Raw genomic sequence first — 18,598 nt, forward strand, 5'->3', positions numbered from 1 at the left:
GTTGCTATACAGAGTTAATCCACACGCCACAGGCTCCATTAAAAAGGTCAATGCAGGTGGGAGTCATCATAAATACATGCACAGACCTCTGCTATGTGTGCAGCACACACATACAAACATGAGTGGGAACACAAACACACACACACACACACACCTCAAACGTAATTCATTTATTTATATAAGGGATCAGCAACTGGTTTCACATAACCATCCTGCCCACTATCAAGTATGTAGGCCCAGTCCTAAATGCGGTCGACGGAGTACCTACTATGTGTAACACGGTAACTTCAGTTACTCAATCCCGCAAGGTATTCCTGTTTACGTAACAGACAGACATAGGCTAGTGTTTCTCTTCCAACAGACATCAAGCTCATCCATCACAATTACTGAAACAATGGACGTCATTTTTTTTTTTTTTTAGGAAAAAGGCAAATATGCTGAAATCTCAAGTTCCAACACTGTTTGACGAACAATGTTACTTAGCTGCCAGAATTGTACCCCTTCCTGCCGACTTGTCGTACAGAACTTTGTAAGTCGCTTTTCATGAATGTAACTGTAAATGATAACTGGGAGACGTAACAGAATGACAGTTCTGGAGGACAATCCAGGACGGACAAGAAGAAGCCTTTCGGCAAACCTTTCTTTTAACACAGACGCTGTTGCAGACATAAAAAGCTGAGAGCGGACACACGCATGGATCTTGGCTCTTCGCGTGCGGCACGCACATTGGCTTCTCTGTTTGGAGATTTTACGGAAGGCGTGTAGCGTAGGCAGAAAGATCATCGTCGTCATCCGACAACCGGCACCCGTATCCTGACTGAACCCTGTTGTTGTGGTGGAGAGAGCTATACAGCCTATAAACTACCAGCCTGCCATGATGACATCATCCCCTTCATTTAGCCTGCACTCACTGCTTCACTAATACGATTAGATTACACTGGTGGAAGCACCACCCCGCTGGGCCGCCGTAACACTATACTCTCCATTCACACTTGATTCCAGCACTAAAAGACGACATTCCTCCATTGAACATCAGCATTACAAGTTACAATCATTCCCCCCCGGCCGGTATGACTGAAAGTCCAGTGTGGATTTCAGTATGTACAGTATGTCTGAAGATTACGCACAAATCAAACAGTGAGTTGATTTGGCACACCCATGATATTGCAGCTCAACAACAATTCCATTCCACTATCAGAGAATAGCTTCAGCTAGATAAACTAAGCTCTATAACTCTGGAGTCTTACTCTTACCCATGTCAATTGTGTCTCATACTAACTGTATCTTGGTTCTCATCTCTGGGGTAATTTAGTCCATAGGAAAAATTAGCTTAATAACCTAAAAGCTGCCTTCCCCTAAATCTATGTATATACAGCTAATTTGGCAACAGAGCACCCCTGAGAACAGATGGGACGGGTGGGGGATGGTAGGGACGGGTGGGGGATGGTAGGGACGGGTGGGGGATGGTAGGGACGGGTGGGGAATGGTATGAACCTGATACAGACCTGTAGGGGTTTTCGGAGCAGCTATGAGGCCATTTTCAGAACCTTAAAAAGGAACACGCCAACATTTTGGGAAATTAGCTTACCGTCTCCTCCGGAAGGGAGACAAGAAGTTGGATACCTGTTTCCTCTCTGTGCGTTCAGTAGAAGGCTATCCATTCATTGTGCTAAGCTAGGCTAACGTGCAGCCAGATAGCTTTCTACTGAACACACAGAGAGGAAACCGGTATCCATCTTCTTGTCTCTCTCTGGAGAAGACGATAAGCTAATTTCCCCAAAAATGTTGGCGTGTTCCTTTAACCTTCACACACTCAATTCCCCCTCAATCTCTCAGCCCGGATATCAATATCAACAATATTGATAACAATATCACTGAAAAGGGCAAAGGCGTGAGAGAAACCCTGCCGGTGAACTTGACCAAGATCAAAGAAGAGTGGGACCGCCTGGGACCGCCTGGGGGAGATGTGAGATGGGGGGTTGCAGGTGAATGGTGATGTTTAACTCCGGGCCTGTTTGATCTCTCAGCTGGGCACGGAGGACATGTCCCACTTAACCGTGACCAGGGGTGTGTAAAAAGTACCCAGAAATTATACTTAAGTGAAAGTATGGGTACCGTCTCAAAAACATACTCAAGTAAAAGTCTGAGTATCTGGCTAAAAACACACTTGAGTCAAAGTAAAAAAGTTTCTACTTTTAAATGTACTTTTTTTATTCCCGGGCAATGAAATGTTCCGTTTCGTCCTCTTCATCACTCGTACTATCGTTTGTGGCCATCTTTCTGTAGCTCGTCACTCTGACTGTCTATTCTTCTGATAGCAGGTGTTTAATCAAAGATCCCCGCTTTCTAGTCTTGCACACGGACCAATCAGCATGGGTATGGGCGGGTATGGTTTTTTCCTCTGAAATGTAATTGAGTAAAAGTACAAGTATACAAACCCAATAATACTAGAGTAAAGTACAAATCCCCAAAAACAGTTCTTAAGTATTGTAACGAAGTACTATTACTCAAGTACTTTCTCGTGTGGTCCACGCTAAGGGAGGACATGTCCCACTTAACCGTGACACCGTCTCGTGTCGTCCACGCTAAGCCACGGCTCCGGGCTACAGAAGACGCTCTGAGGGCGGTATATACGCACAACAGGATTAGACCGCGTTCCTACAATAGTCACAACGCTCTACTCTCCATGCCAACAGGTACGCGGAACTCATAAAGGACCGACGTGCCCCGTAAAAATTCCCAAACGGAGAACCTCCGCGCGGCAAACCTCCCAACTAAAAGGGGAGCTGACGCAGCTGCCACCTCTTCAACAACACCCAGGCGTCAGTGTGGTGGTCCTTAATAAAACAATGTTCTTTAAACACACCGCTAGGGCTGACCTTTGATTTTTCTTTGGAATCCGAAGCTTCGGGGCCGAGATTCGATTTAAATTTGAAGCTTCGAAATAAAAAAATAATAATTAAATTTTTTTTTTATGTTGTGGGACTTGTACAGCACTTTGTTCAACTTTGTCAGTGCTGTAAAGTTTAAACCTTTTTAAATCTTAGACAAACGAAACACTTTGCTTTCATGAAATATTGTAAGCCGTCATTTGAGGCTTTATAAAAGCAGCACAATGAACACAAATCTGTCGGTGCCGAGTCCGACCTCATCTTAAATAACAAACAGCATTGCTTGTTGTAGTTAACAAAGAGAGGCAGAGTTGATTTTGCAAAAAAAATTAAACTTTTTTTTTTAATAATCGATTTTTATTTTCATATTCGAATCCCATGCCCATCGAACGAAGCTTCGAAGTATTTAAGACAGCCCTACACACCGCTCTCCACATTCCACTGTACCACGTCGGACCAAAGAAGACACTCTGTTGAACACGCCAAGCCATTCTCTCAACCTGAAACTAGAATCATTACCAAGCCATCCACTAATGCCCACAGCCAAATGTGCCCTACTTGAACTGTGATGTGTACAGTACAGTCTGTGGTTAATTTGTCAGAATTAAATGCAAAAGCCCTTCAAATCATTAAGGATTAGCAGTGGGCAGTTTTACCAACCATTGAGAGCATTAAGTTACTTTATAGCACCATATGGTCCCTTCTGTTCAAGTGGCACTAGGCGTTCCTTAGACCAGGGGTTCTCAAACTCTTTCATACCGTGACCCCATTTTATTTAGGACTTTTTTTTGGGGGACCCCACACTTAATGTATCGTGAAATTTCAACATGGAATTAAGGAATATAAAAATAAAAGCACACATTGTTGAACTTGATCATGCATATTTATTAGAAAATGTAATTACAACAGCATTATGTTATCAATACACATTTATAAAACGTGGCATATTTAGTCAAAATATGTAAGATCTTATTTTTTTTACTTTCCAATTTTTTTTTAACTTTCCACTGTCACCTACCCGCGAACCCCAATTTGGGTCGCAACCCGTAGTTTGAGAACCACTTAGACCAATCAGCCAGTTTTGGAGGCTCAATGGAGCATTTCCAGAGGAATTGCCTTCCGGAAACTAAAGCATTCTTTGAATCTGGGGAATACATCCATTTTGAGTCTGGAAGTCAAGAGTCAAGACAACAGCTACACCGACTACGGAGTGAAGTCATAAAAGCACCAGGGCCTAAATGCTGCTAGTACCATGCTATGATATCAGCCAGTGGGGAATGGATCCTATTAATAAACTGAAACACTGTACTATAATTCTGTGACCTGGCTGTACCTGTATGTATTCTATCCCCTCCACTATGCTGCTATGATACAGAATTTCCCCCAAGGGGATCAATAAAGGAATGTCTTATCTTATCTTAAAATCACCAGGCCACCATATAAGTGAGGTTCAGAGGAGCCAGAGAGGAGTAGGCTAGCCGGCCAGGGCAGGTCAGTACTCGGTGGGACAGGAGGAGAGATATTATTCCAGGGCACCAAGCAGCACCGGGGGGATGCATTATTACCCCCCAGACGGGCCTGCCTCTTCCAGGCCGGCAAGGCCTACGAGTGGGTGAGTGTGACTGGGCCTGGCTGGGCTCCCAGACCTCCGTAAGCCCTGCGCATGGCGGCTGGGATTCATCCCCTTAGGCCCCAGAGGGAAGGGGATTTGGAGACTTTATTTAGTGCCATTTAGAAAAGATTACCTCTTAATTGCAGCGCGTCCGTCCGTCCAGCCGGGGACACCGACATGGCCACAGATGAAAGGGCTGCTGGGTCAGATAACCATCATACAATAGGGCTGGTCAGGGTGGGTCGGGGGGGGGATGGTCCCACTGTACATATTGTTTACAGAAGCAAGCTCATTAAACTGTCAGGCTTTAAAACTGTGTAGGACCCAGGCCTAGAACTGCGCCCTGAGAGGGAGGTTTGCCCTGAGTGGGAGGTTCGAAGGGTCAAAGTGGGTATCAAACAGAAGGAGTTTTACCAAACGGAGAAGGTAAAGATGACTTTGAACCGTCTATTTTTATCTTACTATTTGTATTATTGACTATTTGAATAAACTGAATCAAACCATAAACAAGGTGGCCTGTTGGGATGTTAGATCCTAATGTGAAAAACTGATTGTGTCTTTTTTCTGTTGTGAAGCACTTTGAGCTGCAGTTTCTGTATGAAAGGTGCTATACAAATAAAGTGTATTATTATTATTATTATTATTATTATTATTATTATTATTAAACTGCACACTGTTGGGAGAGCCAAGTAGCATAACGTTCATGCTAAAAAGGCCATCAAGGATCAAAGTGGATCATGTGGACAGAGATGTATCAATATGGTAGTTAGGACATTCTGACCAGCCATCAGAATGATTGAGTGACTGGGAGAATCAAGGAAAGCAAGAGTGTGTGTGTGTGCGTGTGTGTGTGTGTGTGTGTGTGTGTGTGTGTGTGTGTGTGTGTGTGTGAGAGGGACAGCTTGTGATCACAACGAGGCCCGCCGACAAGGAAAAGAGCTCCATGACATCTGTACCCAACAATAGTACTGACTTTGTTTACAACTCTTTTATGCAAGTCGCCTTATAAGGGACCAGATGGGAACGGAAACCGTCCAATCGGCATCCAAGGCCTCTCTAGTACCATCGATGCGGTGGAGGGTTTTAAAGTCACACCGAATATCTTTGTTTTGAGGACATTGTGATCTGTCCTTTTTAGTGATCTGCCATTTAAATAGGGAACAAAAGTGACCAATCTTTTCACAAACGCGGCCACACAATGGGGACGCCCCTCTCAATCTCTCCTTTGTCATACTGTGCTCTGTGAGCGTTTAACCCTCCCTTCGTATGTGTGTGACACCCAAGACCTGTTAACCCCACTGGGTTCAGTCAAACAAAAGGCCAGCGAGCCGAACACAGAGAACCCAGGTTTTACCGAGCTTAACCATAGTTAGAATTCCACTGCACAGTTACCCAGCTGCTGTTACAGGCATAGGAGAGAGGGCGAGAGAGAGAGCGAGAGAGAGGGCGAGAGAGAGACACACACACAGAGACACAGAGGTGGAGAGAGAGAGAGAGAGAGGGAGGGGGTTGAGAGAGAGAGAGAGATAAAGGGAGAGAGAGAGACACACAGGGGGAGAGAGACAGAGAAAGGGAGACGGAGAGAGAAATAAAGGGAGAGAGACAGAGATGGAGAGGGAGAGACAAAGAGGGAGAGAGGGGGGAGACAGAGAGACAGAGAAAGGGAGACAGAGAGAGAGAGAGACACAGAGATGGAGGGAGAGGGAGACAGAGAGAGAGGGAGGAGACACAGAGAGAGAGATGGAGAGGGAGAGAGACACAGAGAGGGAGAGGGAGGGAGACACAGCGAGAGAGAGAGAGAGAGACAGAGAGAGAGGGGGGAGAGAGTTAGAGAGTGAGTGAGTGAGGAAAAGAGAGAGAGAGAGTGAGTGAGAAAAAGAGAGAGAAAGGGGGGGGGGGGTGACTGAATGGCTTGACTGTGTTCACTGCCATGGTTTACAATGCAACAAGGGCCCACAGAGAACACCAGGCCTTTGTCACAGCGACATTGTCATGTTGTCTGTGTGTGTATGTGTGCACGCACATGCGTGTGTGTGTGTGTAGGCCTGAAAAAAGAAAGTTCCAGTATTGTTGAAAAAAGGGCAGAAACGGATGAAAAGAGATGGCTGTGGTGGTGGTGGTGGTGGTGGCTGTGGTGGTGGCTGTGGTGGTGGCTGTGGTGGTGGTGGTGGTGGCTGTGGTGGTGGCTGTGGTGGTGGTGGTACGTTCTAACAGGCTGCTGTTTGTAGAGAGATGATGACGTCCTTGGTGCCAGCCAGGGCACTCTACCCAATTTTTTTTTGTTTAACCTTTATTTACCCAGGGTAGGTTCTCTGAGCACGGATGCTCTTTTTCAGCTACGCCCTGCTTCACATTCACACAGTTCCATTCACACCTGGGAGCTGCCCAGTACAACCACAGTCTGCCACCTGGGAGCTGCCCAGTACAACCACAGTCTGCCACCTGGGAGCTGCCCAGTACAACCACAGTCTGACACCGTTGGCCACTGAGCAACTCCACTGGAGCAGTTGGGGGTTAAGTGCCTTGCTCAAGGGCACTTCAGTGGTTGGTGTTAAGGGTAATGGGAGAGAGTTATTAATTCACTTGCCCGGCCCAGATTTTTCCTGCCGGTCTGGAGGATCGAACCGGCGACCTTCTGGTCACAAACCCGCTTCTCTAACCATCAGGCCACCGCTGCCCCCCTCATGACGTCCACACCTACCTCACAACGACCACGTCTGCCCCCCTCATGATGTCCACACCTACCTCACAACGACCACGTCTGCCCCCCTCATGACGTCCACACCTACCTCACAACGACCACGTCTGCCCCCCTCATGACGTCCACACCTACCTCACAACGACCACGTCTGCCCCCCTCATGACGTCCACACCTACCTCACAACGACCACGTCTGCCCCCCTCATGACGTCCACACCTACCTCACAACGACCACGTCTGCCCCCCTCATGATGTCCACACCTACCTCACAACGACCACGTCTGCCCCCCTCATGACGTCCACACCTACCTCACAACGACCACGTCTGCCCCCCTCATGACGTCCACACCTACCTCACAACGACCACGTCTGCCCCCCTCGTGACGTCCACACCTACCTCACAACGACCACGTCTGCCCCCCTCGTGACGTCCACACCTACCTCACAACGACCACGTCTGCCCCCCTCATGACGTCCACACCTACCTCACAACGACCACGTCTGCCCCCCTCGTGACGTCCACACCTACCTCACAACGACCACGTCTGCCCCCCTCGTGACGTCCACACCTACCTCACAACGACCACGTCTGCCCCCCTCATGACGTCCACACCTACCTCACAACGACCACGTCTGCCCCCCTCGTGACGTCCACACCTACCTCACAACGACCACGTCTGCCCCCCTCATGACGTCCACACCTACCTCACAACGACCACGTCTGCCCCCCTCGCGACGTCCACACCTACCTCACAACGACCACGTCTGCCCCCCTTGCGACGCTCACACCTACCTCACAACGACCACGTCTGCCCCCCTCATGACGTCCACACCTACCTCACAACGACCACGTCTGCCCCCCTTGTGACGCTCACACCTACCTCACAACGACCACGTCTGCCCCCCTTGCGACGCTCACACCTACCTCACAACGACCACGTCTGCCCCCCTCATGACGTCCACACCTACCTCACAACGACCACGTCTGCCCCCCTTGTGACGCTCACACCTACCTCACAACGACCACGTCTGCCCCCCTTGCGACGCTCACACCTACCTCACAACGACCACGTCTGCCCCCCTTGCGACGCTCACACCTACCTCACAACGACCACGTCGTCTGCCCTCGTGATGTACAGTACCTCCACACCACCCTTCCAGAACACCTGATCCACATCCACGATATCCAACAGAGCACAGGGGCCGCTGCCTCGGGCTCTTAAACCCACACACTTTATTTACTCCGAGCCGTTTCCTTAACCCGTTATCGGCCAGTTGGGGTTTTTGTGGTTTTGTTAGGTGTGTTAGGCGTATTTGAAATTGTGCAAATACTCGCTTCCCCATTCATTTTGACAGTTTGGAAAGTTTGTGCAGCACTTTATCGTTTATCTATGAACCGTTTACTTACTCTGGCTACTAATTAACTACTTACAAGTAGTGCATTCAGGGGCGGCTAAGTGGCGCAGTGGGCAAGGCGCTCGCCACTAATGCAGGAGATGCTGGGTTCGAGCCCAGCTCTCGGCATTGCTACCAGCTTGGCTGGTCGTTCATACTAATACAATTGGCAGTGTTAGGGGTGGGGATCGGACGTTGTGGACAGCGACTACTACAGGTCGGTTGGTGCGCCTGCGCAGCAGAATCAGGAAGCAACGTGTCCCTCCCACGCAGACCCTCGCCGCTGAGAGATTGCGCTGTACAGGTGAAAAGATGCGACGGCTGCCTCCTCGTGTACCGGAGGGGACACGTGATGCAAGGCTTCGTCCACATTGCAGCCGACCAGTGGGAGGCATGGCCTAACAGCGTTCGAGACAGGGGAGGGTAGAATTGGACGATACGAAAATTGGGATGGGAGAAAAATAGAAAATGGGAGAAAAGGTAGATAAAAAAAAAGAAGTGCATTCAGCAACCAAAGTATTTTGTACTTATGTAACATTATGTGTAAATCAGTTTTGCTTGTCAACAATAACAGTAGTGTCACATAGGGATGCACTGATGATCTGACTTTTTCGGTCCCGATACCTGGGTTTGGGTATCGGCCAATACCGATCCGATACCCATTGTCAAATCCCCCCCCCCAAAAAAGTTAAAAAAAAAAAATTATCCACGTTTTTTTTATTAAAATATATTTAGTTTTTAAGAATTGTAAAGGATCACAAGTGTGTTTTTGATTTGTTGTAAACAAAGACAGAAAATAAACTTCATTCATTCAATTAATAAACTGTATGCCTCACTGTCACAGTGTGGAAGAGACTGGGATCATTCTTTTGTACAACAAGGCAACATCAGGCTTGACTTAAAACATTACTTTCCTAACTTAGTGAAACTAAATGTAACAAATTAACACATAGATATAAATGTACTGAATGGTTATCTTATTTTATTTATAAAAAAAATATATATAAAAATCCAATATTATTATAATTTTTTACCGATACCCGATCCAGCTATTTTACTGATATCGGCGGCCGATACCGATACCAATATCGGATCGGTGCATGCCTAGTGTCACATTTACTATGTGTTAACCATGTTGTGCATTCAGAGACACACGTGACAGCAGAATATTTCATTGGTGGTGTGTTGCGGGACATACTGTAGACCTGGGGAGGGAGGTTCCACCTGGGATTTCCCCCCATTGTAGCCAAGGGTCAAGGGGCCCCCCCCCCACTGAAGATCAAAACAATCAGTATCACAGCCAAACCGTATTGTGTTCATAATCTTTGACAGAGGTATTGATTATTTAATTTGTATACTTACAACCAATGAAGGTAAATGTTTTAACTTAAATCTTTGAGAAAATGTGTTTTATAACGTAAGCTGTACTAGTTTCCATGGTAACTACTACAGTACCCATAATATGCCACGGCAATCTTTGACCAATCACAAGAGCACAGCTACTTTTGACGTTTGTCATTCTCATTTGTTTTCATGGCATTCACCAGCATGTTTGTTTTTGTTGTAGCTATGAATAAAAACAAAACTTGAAAACGACGGCGTTTTAAAAACAAATTAGTCAGGTAATCATGTGTGTATTTACTCCAGTAGTGTATTCTGTCCGTTGTTTTGACTGTCTTGGTTTCGTAACGTTTCCTCTCAGGCTCAGCTCTGCATGGTTCACTCAAGACTGGTCTTCAAATACAGAGGTATAGAAGTACTGTTCTGTAGTAGTAGTTACCATGGAAGCAAGTAAATAAACATTTGATTGCATCAAGTACACAGTCTTATGACGTACCTATGACGTTTTCCCCCGTGTTTTCTCAAATGTAAAAACACGGATCTCAACTCTACTCCTGTCAAATGTCAGAAGAACCAACTGAACAAGTGGAACCGTAGAAATCCGCTATACCTTGAGAAACTCCTATGGTAAAAAAAAAAATAGTAATAATAAATACCATAGGCAAACATTTTGTCCAGGACCAGGTGGGTCTTTAAAACTATCCCGTGACTCCCCCAGGCCTAGAACACGGGGTCAGGGGGGACATAGCACAGGGCCTGGGCCAGGGGGCCAAGTGGCCCATACTGAGTGCAACACGCCAACAGATGGACACTCTAATCCAGTGTGACGGCCAGGCCAGTAGGCCACGCAGCCACGACGCTCCCCTATGGACTCTGGATGCAGGGTACAGGCCACGCAGCCACTACGCTCCCCTATGGACTCTGGATGCAGGGTACAGGCCACGCAGCCACTACGCTCCCCTATGGACTCTGGATGCAGGGTACAGGCCACGCAGCCACTACGCTCCCCTATGGACTCTGGATGCAGGGTACAGGCCACGCAGCCACTACGCTCCCCTATGGACTCTGGATGCAGGGTACAGGCCACGCAGCCACTACGCTCCCCTATGGACTCTGGATGCAGGGTACAGGCCGCGCAGCCACTACGCTCCCCTATGGACTCTGGATGCAGGGTACAGGCCACGCAGCCACTACGCTCCCTCCCCTATGGACTCTGGATGCAGGGTACAGGCCACGCAGCCACTACGCTCCCTCCCCTATGGACTCTGAATGCAGGGTACAGGCCACGCAGCCACTACGCTCCCTCCCCTATGGACTCTGGATGCAGGGTACAGGCCACGCAGCCACTACGCTCCCCTATGGACTCTGGATGCAGGGTACAGGCCACGCAGCCACTACGCTCCCTCCCCTATGGACTCTGGATGCAGGGTACAGGCCACGCAGCCACTACGCTCCCCTATGGACTCTGGATGCAGGGTACAGGCCACGCAGCCACCACGCTCCCTCCCCTATGGACTCTGGATGCAGGGTTCCCACAGACATTGCAAAATGAAATTCAAGGACTTTCAAGTACTTTTCCAAGCACTATTTTTCATTTTTTTTAAAGGGGCATTTAAACAGGATCCAATTCACTTTTAAATGATTTTTTCTTATTGAAAACAAATCTGATCCAATATTTATGGCTTAAAAAAGTTAACCAAATTCCGACAAGTAGTTACACTTTAGATTTAAAGAAAACTGCTATTTCTTGATTCAGGACTATTTTGGATTGGATGAACAAAACTTTCAATGTGAATGGTCGATTTGAATTCCAATGACTTTTTAAGCACCTTGTTAAAAAAAATTGGCCGTTTTCAAGGAATTCCAGGCCTCGACTTTTTTTTGGTCATAAATCAAGCATGTTAATAACCCTTTCACTGCCGCACTACCAAACGGTTAACCCTTTCACTGCGACAACCGTCGGTAACCGTCGGTAGTAGTGTGATAGTAAAGGGTTAACCTTCTGTAGTGTGGCAGTGAAAGGGTTAAGCACTTCAAGGACCTTGTGCGAACCCTGTGAATGAGTGGTGACAAGTCACCAAACTACTGTGGGCCCCGGCCCTGTGTGCACTCTCCTCCCCCCTGGCCTGTGTGCACTCTCCTCCCCCCTCCTCATATTTGCACTCAAAATGAAATGAGAGTGAGAGAGGAGGAGGAGGAGGGAGACTGACGGAAGGGGCAGTCTCAGCGAGCGTAGCACCCGTGCTAATAACACAGGAGTCAATGTAAGAGGAGGACACACAGTGGGTCTTGACCTCATCTTGTGGCTGGTGTGTTACGGAATGCAGGGGGGGGGCTTAGAGTCTCGGGGAGGTGAAGACATGATAAGAGAGTGAGAATAATGTAGCCCGATGCGTCGAAAGCACGTCTTTTAAGTGACGGGTCAAATGTTGACGAGCAGCTAGTCTGAAAGGATTCCATTCTCTCCTCCTCGGTGACGGAAGATGCACGACAGGGGGGGGCAATAATATGAATGTAGCCTAATAGTTGACACAAAACTCGGGCAATAGCTCAGTCTTATTGCACACAGGCATTATAAACACAATGCGACTGATTTGGAGTCCAAATGACAAAATGGTTATTATTTGGCTAAGGGAACAGACATAACAGGAGAATGCGATGAATATCAATAAATAGCCTATTGTTAGGCCACCTCCAGGAAAGTCAGGCTCGTCTATGTGCGCCGGTGTTATTCTTCAGTGTCAGATAGCCATGATGTTAGTTAGCAGCTAAGCCATAATCTCTCAGCAGTCACACACACACCCACACACACACACACCCACACACACACCTACACACACACACACACACACACACCCACCCACACACACACCTACACACACACAGGAAACAGCACCTGCTGAGAGGCCGAATTAAGGCACAGAGCAGAGCCGTGCCGTTACTAAGCAACAGCAGTGCGCAGAATTCCTCCATCTTCCTGCTTCTAGAGTAGTGTATTTCTATGCGTGTGTGTATTTGTGTGTGTGTGTGACTGTGTGCATGCGAGTGTGTGGCTGTGTGCGAGTGCCCTGCCTGTCCTGACCCGGGATTGGCTGACGGCCGGGGCAGCTGGGGTTTGCCTACTGTCATGATGATTTCTGATGGACCATTTCCTTCCAGGTTTAGACAAAAAGAGAGGCATCTGGCCTTTTAAATCATTACAAATATCAACACTCATGGGCTACTTTCCTCTGTGTGTGCGTGCGTGTGTGCGTGTGTGTGCGCGAGCGCGCGTGTTGGAAGAGGGTCCACTGACTACTCTGAAAATATCCCAGACAATATAGTCCAGTCTGTGTACGCCGTCCGTCACAGGAGCCAGAGAGAGAGAGGAGGGGAGCCAGACACACTGCTGTCATCAGAGTACATAGTGGTCGCGCACCAAAGACAACATGACATTTACTGTGAGCCTATAGCTGACCGGATAAATGACTACATGTGTCCCAACAGCTTTCACTACCAAGACAGAGATACACAGTGGTCCCTCGTCTGTCTCCGTCCTAGGAATATGATTCTGTCCTAGCAATCTGACTCCGTCCTAGCAATCTGTCTCCGTCCTAGCAATCTGTCTCCGTCCTAGCAATCTGTCTCCGTCCTAGCAATCTTTCTCCTTCCTAGCAATCTGATTCTGTCTGTCCTAGCAATCTTTCTCCTTCCTAGCTATCTGATTCTGTCCTAGCAATCTGTCTCCTTCCTAGCAATCTGACTCCGTCCTAGCAATCGGATTCTGTCCTAGCAATCTGACTCCGTCCTAGCAATCGGATTCTGTCCTAGCAATCTGTCGCCGTCCTAGCAATCTGTCGCCGTCCTAGCAATCTGACTCCATCCTAGCAATCTGTCGCCATCCTAGGGAAACTCAAACTGACAAAGGCAAAACAATTGCTGCCAAACACCAGTGATTAATATGACAGTGACATATAGGCCTAGTAGTTATTGTGACATGTTGGGAGTGCAGTATATATATATACACACACACAACCCCAGAGATAGAGGTTATCTTTAGACACTGGTTGGACAGTAGCATATCTTGTTCTCAACCTTATTGGACCCAAGTAACCTTCCACCTGCTCTTGTTGTTGTTTCTCTGTGAGATAGCCAGTCAGCCCCCCCCCCCCCCCCCCCGGCAAAAGGAACGCATGGGAAAACAGAACAGGAATTTGCTGAGAGTTTTGAATTTGCAGCCCCAAGACCTCCTCCTCTCTGCAATAACAAATACTATTGAGACAGAAAGACAACCATGGAGGAGTGTGAGAGAGAGAGAGAGAGAGCGAGTGAGAAAGAGAGAGAAGTAGAGAGCCGAGAGCTTCTCTAGCTCCCTCTCTTTTTTCTCATTTATTCACCGCCTCTCTTTCCTCCTCTCGTCTCCTGAAAAGCCCACAAGCCCAAGGAGGGAGCGACGAGATGATTCCCTCACATGGCAGGGAGGGACCTCTCCTTCTCAACCCTCTCAGCCGATTGGTTCGGCTGCGCCCCGGGTGGGAGGAACAGAACCCCAGATCTCTCAGATGGGTTCCCCCCGCGGGAGGAAGTGATCCGAGCCTGTCCGAGCGCTCTACTCGTCAGAGAGGACATCCCCCTCTTTTCTCCTCTTTTCCTTCCTCCCTTTTCCTCTCCTCCCAAGACTGCTCTCTCTCTCTCTCTCTGAAACACTGAGCTGTTACACAGCTGCAGCCATTGGACTCGCTCCCCTCTGCCTACGCACTCCTCTGACCCAACTCACGAGAGAGTGGCCAACGGCTGCCTGTCTCAGGGGGCAGTGTGAACTTCTGGCCGACATGTGAGAGAGCAGCAGGGGGGGGGGAATGAGGCCGGTCGGCGTCCAGGGAAACAGACACATCTTTTATTCCTCTCCCGTGTTACCGGCGGCGTCTGCATTCTTTCCATTCCTGTAAGGGTAGTAACTCGTTCTGCCGAGTCGCTCATCTCTCCTTCCTGCTCTAAGCGGGAAGTTTCAAAATTCAAACCCGAGCTCCCGCCTTCTTCTTCTATAGGACTAGAAATTCTCGTTTCAGAGATCCTCGCTCTCACAGGCTGAGCCCTCGCTGGGTTGAGAGATGTTTTTGACACGACAACAACGTCACAAAACCGTTGTAACCGATTTGGTTTTTTGACCAACAAATGTTTATGAGCAATAGTTAAGTAACTTTCCCCTTTACATGTTATCCTGTAATATATATACATTACATATACACAGAATTAACTTGAAGTACTGGACTTTGAAATAAAAACACACACATTTAAACAAAGCAGAATACAACGGAAAACCCCCCAATCAGCTGAAAATGGGTGCAGGCAGCAGATCTACTTTGATTTCCATTTTACAATTTAGATCACGGCCAGTAAAATAAGGAGGTAATAGCCTGAAAAACGTGGGTCTTCTGAAAATGGATATAGGACTTGAACACCCATCAAGCCACACTAAAGGTTGGTGAAACACAGGCCTATAGGTCAGATAGAGATGTCTTAAAGAACAGGCATGTCTGTTGTATCAATAAATAAGTATGGCAGAGCCCGGGGAGGCCCCTGAATGAGACAACTAAAGAGTCTGCAGTACCAACACCATCCCCTCATCGCCAACATTTGACCTTGTAGGTATAGAGCTGGGGGCCTGATGATGGCACAGGGAGGGCTATAGGAAATGCCAATTTAGGATGATGCAAAAAAATCTATTTCAAACTATTTATAGGCGAAAATGGGCATAGTGTGTAGCATCTCTTGGATAGAATAGAATAGAATAGAATCTTTATTGTCATTGTTGGTACAACGAAATTGAGTTTAGAGCATCACCACTGCTGGCATACAAACATACTGAATATAGCATGTGCAAAATAATAATGTCAATAATATAATAGCATTGTCCCAAGTGCAATAGTGCTATAGTGCAAATAAATAGTACAGTGACAGTCCAGTTGAGTTAATGGATGGAGAGGGAGAGGAGAGGTCATATCCTTTATCAATAGTGTTATCCGACAAATATAATAATAATAAATAATCAACCCACACCTCCTTGAGCTGGTCCAGTTCCTGGCGCACGGTCTCACACTCGACCTCCAGGTCGTCGTACTGCTGCTTGAGCTGCTGCTTCTCCTCCAGCACCGCCAGCCCGTACTCCGCCGCCTGGATCTTCTCCTGCGTGGTCTCCAGGAGCTCCCGGTGGAGACGCTCGATCTCCCGGGAGAGGCACTGCGGCCCACCGGCTTTTTCTTCTTCCAGCTGCAGCAGCATTGGTGCGTTGTTGTCGGACTCGGTACAACAGCGCGGTTCCTCCACAGACATGATGATGACGGCACCGGGGCACCGGGGGGGGGACGGTCAACCTAACGCCGGTGGGATGATGACTTCAAGCGGTCCAACCTTGAAGAAGTAGAGACGTTAGATTCTTCTGCATTTGAATTGCATGGTTGTTACTTTTTTTTTTTTTTTTTTTTTCGTTGTTGCCGATCTTGTTTCTTCGGTTTAATGTTAATGTTTAAGCCAAATTATTATTTATATAATTATAAATTATATAAATTGTTCCATAATTGCGGTGCTCCTCTGTTCCTTCTGCGCCTCTCCACCGGCTTCTCGGCGTGATATTAAAGATAGCGGGGAGAAGCCGTCGGTCGCCGTCACGTCGTCCAGCTGGGGGACAGGTCTCTGAGAGAGAGCAGCAATGCTTGCCGGGAAATGTAGTACTTGTAGTACACAGATCTAACACAAGGGGATGTGCAGCTACCGTCCAATGAACTCGTATCCCCGTCAGGCTTTGTACGTCTGCCGATGTGGAGCACGGAAATCTCTCCCCGACGCGCTTTGTTTAGGACATAGAGATAGAATAAATAGACACGGTCATGGGATCATTGCTATATATATCTGCTGCCATCTAGCGGACGTGTTCAGGGTTGCGCTCCCTAAATGGTTGTATGAATGAATGAAAACTTTATTTAACAGATTGCATAATGGATACAGTACAGTACGGCTCAATACACACAATTGTTAAGGGGATGCAGACCAGAGAAAGACGTTTGTCTTGTTTACATCAGGGTCCCCCATTTTCAATTCATAATGACATGACATACACGACACATCATGACATTTATGACATAGGGACATACAGGTATATAGTACTGTTACATTTGTGACATAATAAATAAACATTGTACTTATTTAAAAGTCGCAGTTTCCTCGTTTCATCGTTCAACCAAATCACCAGACCCATTCTTACATTTACCAAACATTTGCAAAGCTGGTCCTAGTATAGATGTAGCAGTACTGTCTATCTGTATGTCGTGTATGTCCATGATGAATTGAAAATGGGGGACCCTGATGTAAACAAGACGAAAGTCTTTCTCTGGTCTGCATCCCCTTTAACAATTGTTTGTATTGAGCCGTACTGTATTGTACACATTCTGCAGTCTGTTAAATAAAGCTTTCAATCAATCAATCAAAACCAAAGTCTTTGATTGGCTCGAAGCGAAGCACGTGTGCGTGCAGTTGATCAACAGAATCGATCGAGTCGAGACATCTCGTGGTGGTGATGATCAGAAAGCGGTCGCAGGTATGGTTCCATTTGTGTATTGCGCCGTACTGTATTGTACCCATTCTGCAATCTGTTCAATAAAGTTTCCATTCATTCATTCAACAGAATCAGAGTCGAGGCATCATGGTGATGCGACAGCGGTCGCAGGTCTGGTTCCACTTCTCTAAGATAGACGCCGACTCTGCTCGCTGCAACATCTGCGACCTGAAGTGCAAGACCGGCCGCGGCAACACGTCCAACCTCGGGAAGCACCTCGCCAGGAAGCACGGCATCATGATCTCACGGACATCAGAAAGATGCCTGAGGGTTGGCATAGTTACAAGACGAAAGTCTTTCTCTGGTCTGCATCCCCTTAACAATTGTATGTATTGAGCCGTACTGTACTCACTGTACCCATTCTGCAATCTGTTAATACATTTTTCAATCAATCAATCAAACCAAGTATTCCTCCACAGCAGCAGCCAACTCTATCGGCAGCACTACAGGCGCGTCCTCCTCCAACATGGCGGCGAACGAGGCATCCTCCACGTCTTCAGGTAATAATTACATTAGTTACATTTTTATATTTTTTTTATTTAGCCTTTATTTAACCAGGTTTGTCCCAATTGAGATCCATAATCTCTTTTACAAGGGAGACCTGGCCAAGAATAGCAGCAACACAACATTTCAACAAAACACATAGTGACACTAAAAGTAATGTCACAAAATGGTAAAACATTTGCACACAGCAAACGTGGTTACAATAGGCTTCACCATATAGCCTTAAATACATGCAGTGTTACCAAGCTTTGAATCTTCAGATCGGACTGGAGATTGTTCCATGCAATACATAAGCTGTGTGTTGTCCATACACAATAGTAGATGGCATTCGCCTAACATGACTAAGCCACTGTATTGTTGGTGGCTAATGTTAGCAACTGGTACCCATTCCCAACAGTACTTTACCATCTAGATGTAGCAGTACTGTCTATCTGTGTCATGTATGTCATAATATGTTATGATGAATTGAAAATGGGGGACCCTGATGTAAACAAGACGAAAGTCTTTCTCTGGTCTGCATCCCCTTAACAATTGTGTGTATTGAGCCGTACTGTATTAATTCTG

At 47.2% G+C, this 18,598-nt stretch overlaps 1 protein-coding gene across 1 annotated transcript in view; it reads right to left on the reverse strand.

Annotated features, from left to right (window-relative positions):
* Positions 1-16,530, reverse strand: part of LOC311243927 (BICD cargo adaptor 2) — a 104,449-nt gene extending 87,919 nt beyond the window's left edge. Inside the window, exon 1 of the mRNA XM_084333328.1 lies at positions 15,979-16,530. Coding sequence (XP_084189454.1) covers positions 15,979-16,251 — 273 coding nt within the window. The 5' untranslated portion in view covers positions 16,252-16,530. The remainder of the gene's footprint in view (positions 1-15,978) is intronic.
* Positions 16,531-18,598: the final 2,068 nt, after the last annotated feature.

Source organism: Notolepis coatsorum (genome assembly GCF_963971535.1).
Source record: "Notolepis coatsorum genome assembly, chromosome: 17".
Lineage (NCBI taxonomy): Eukaryota > Metazoa > Chordata > Actinopteri > Aulopiformes > Paralepididae > Notolepis > Notolepis coatsorum.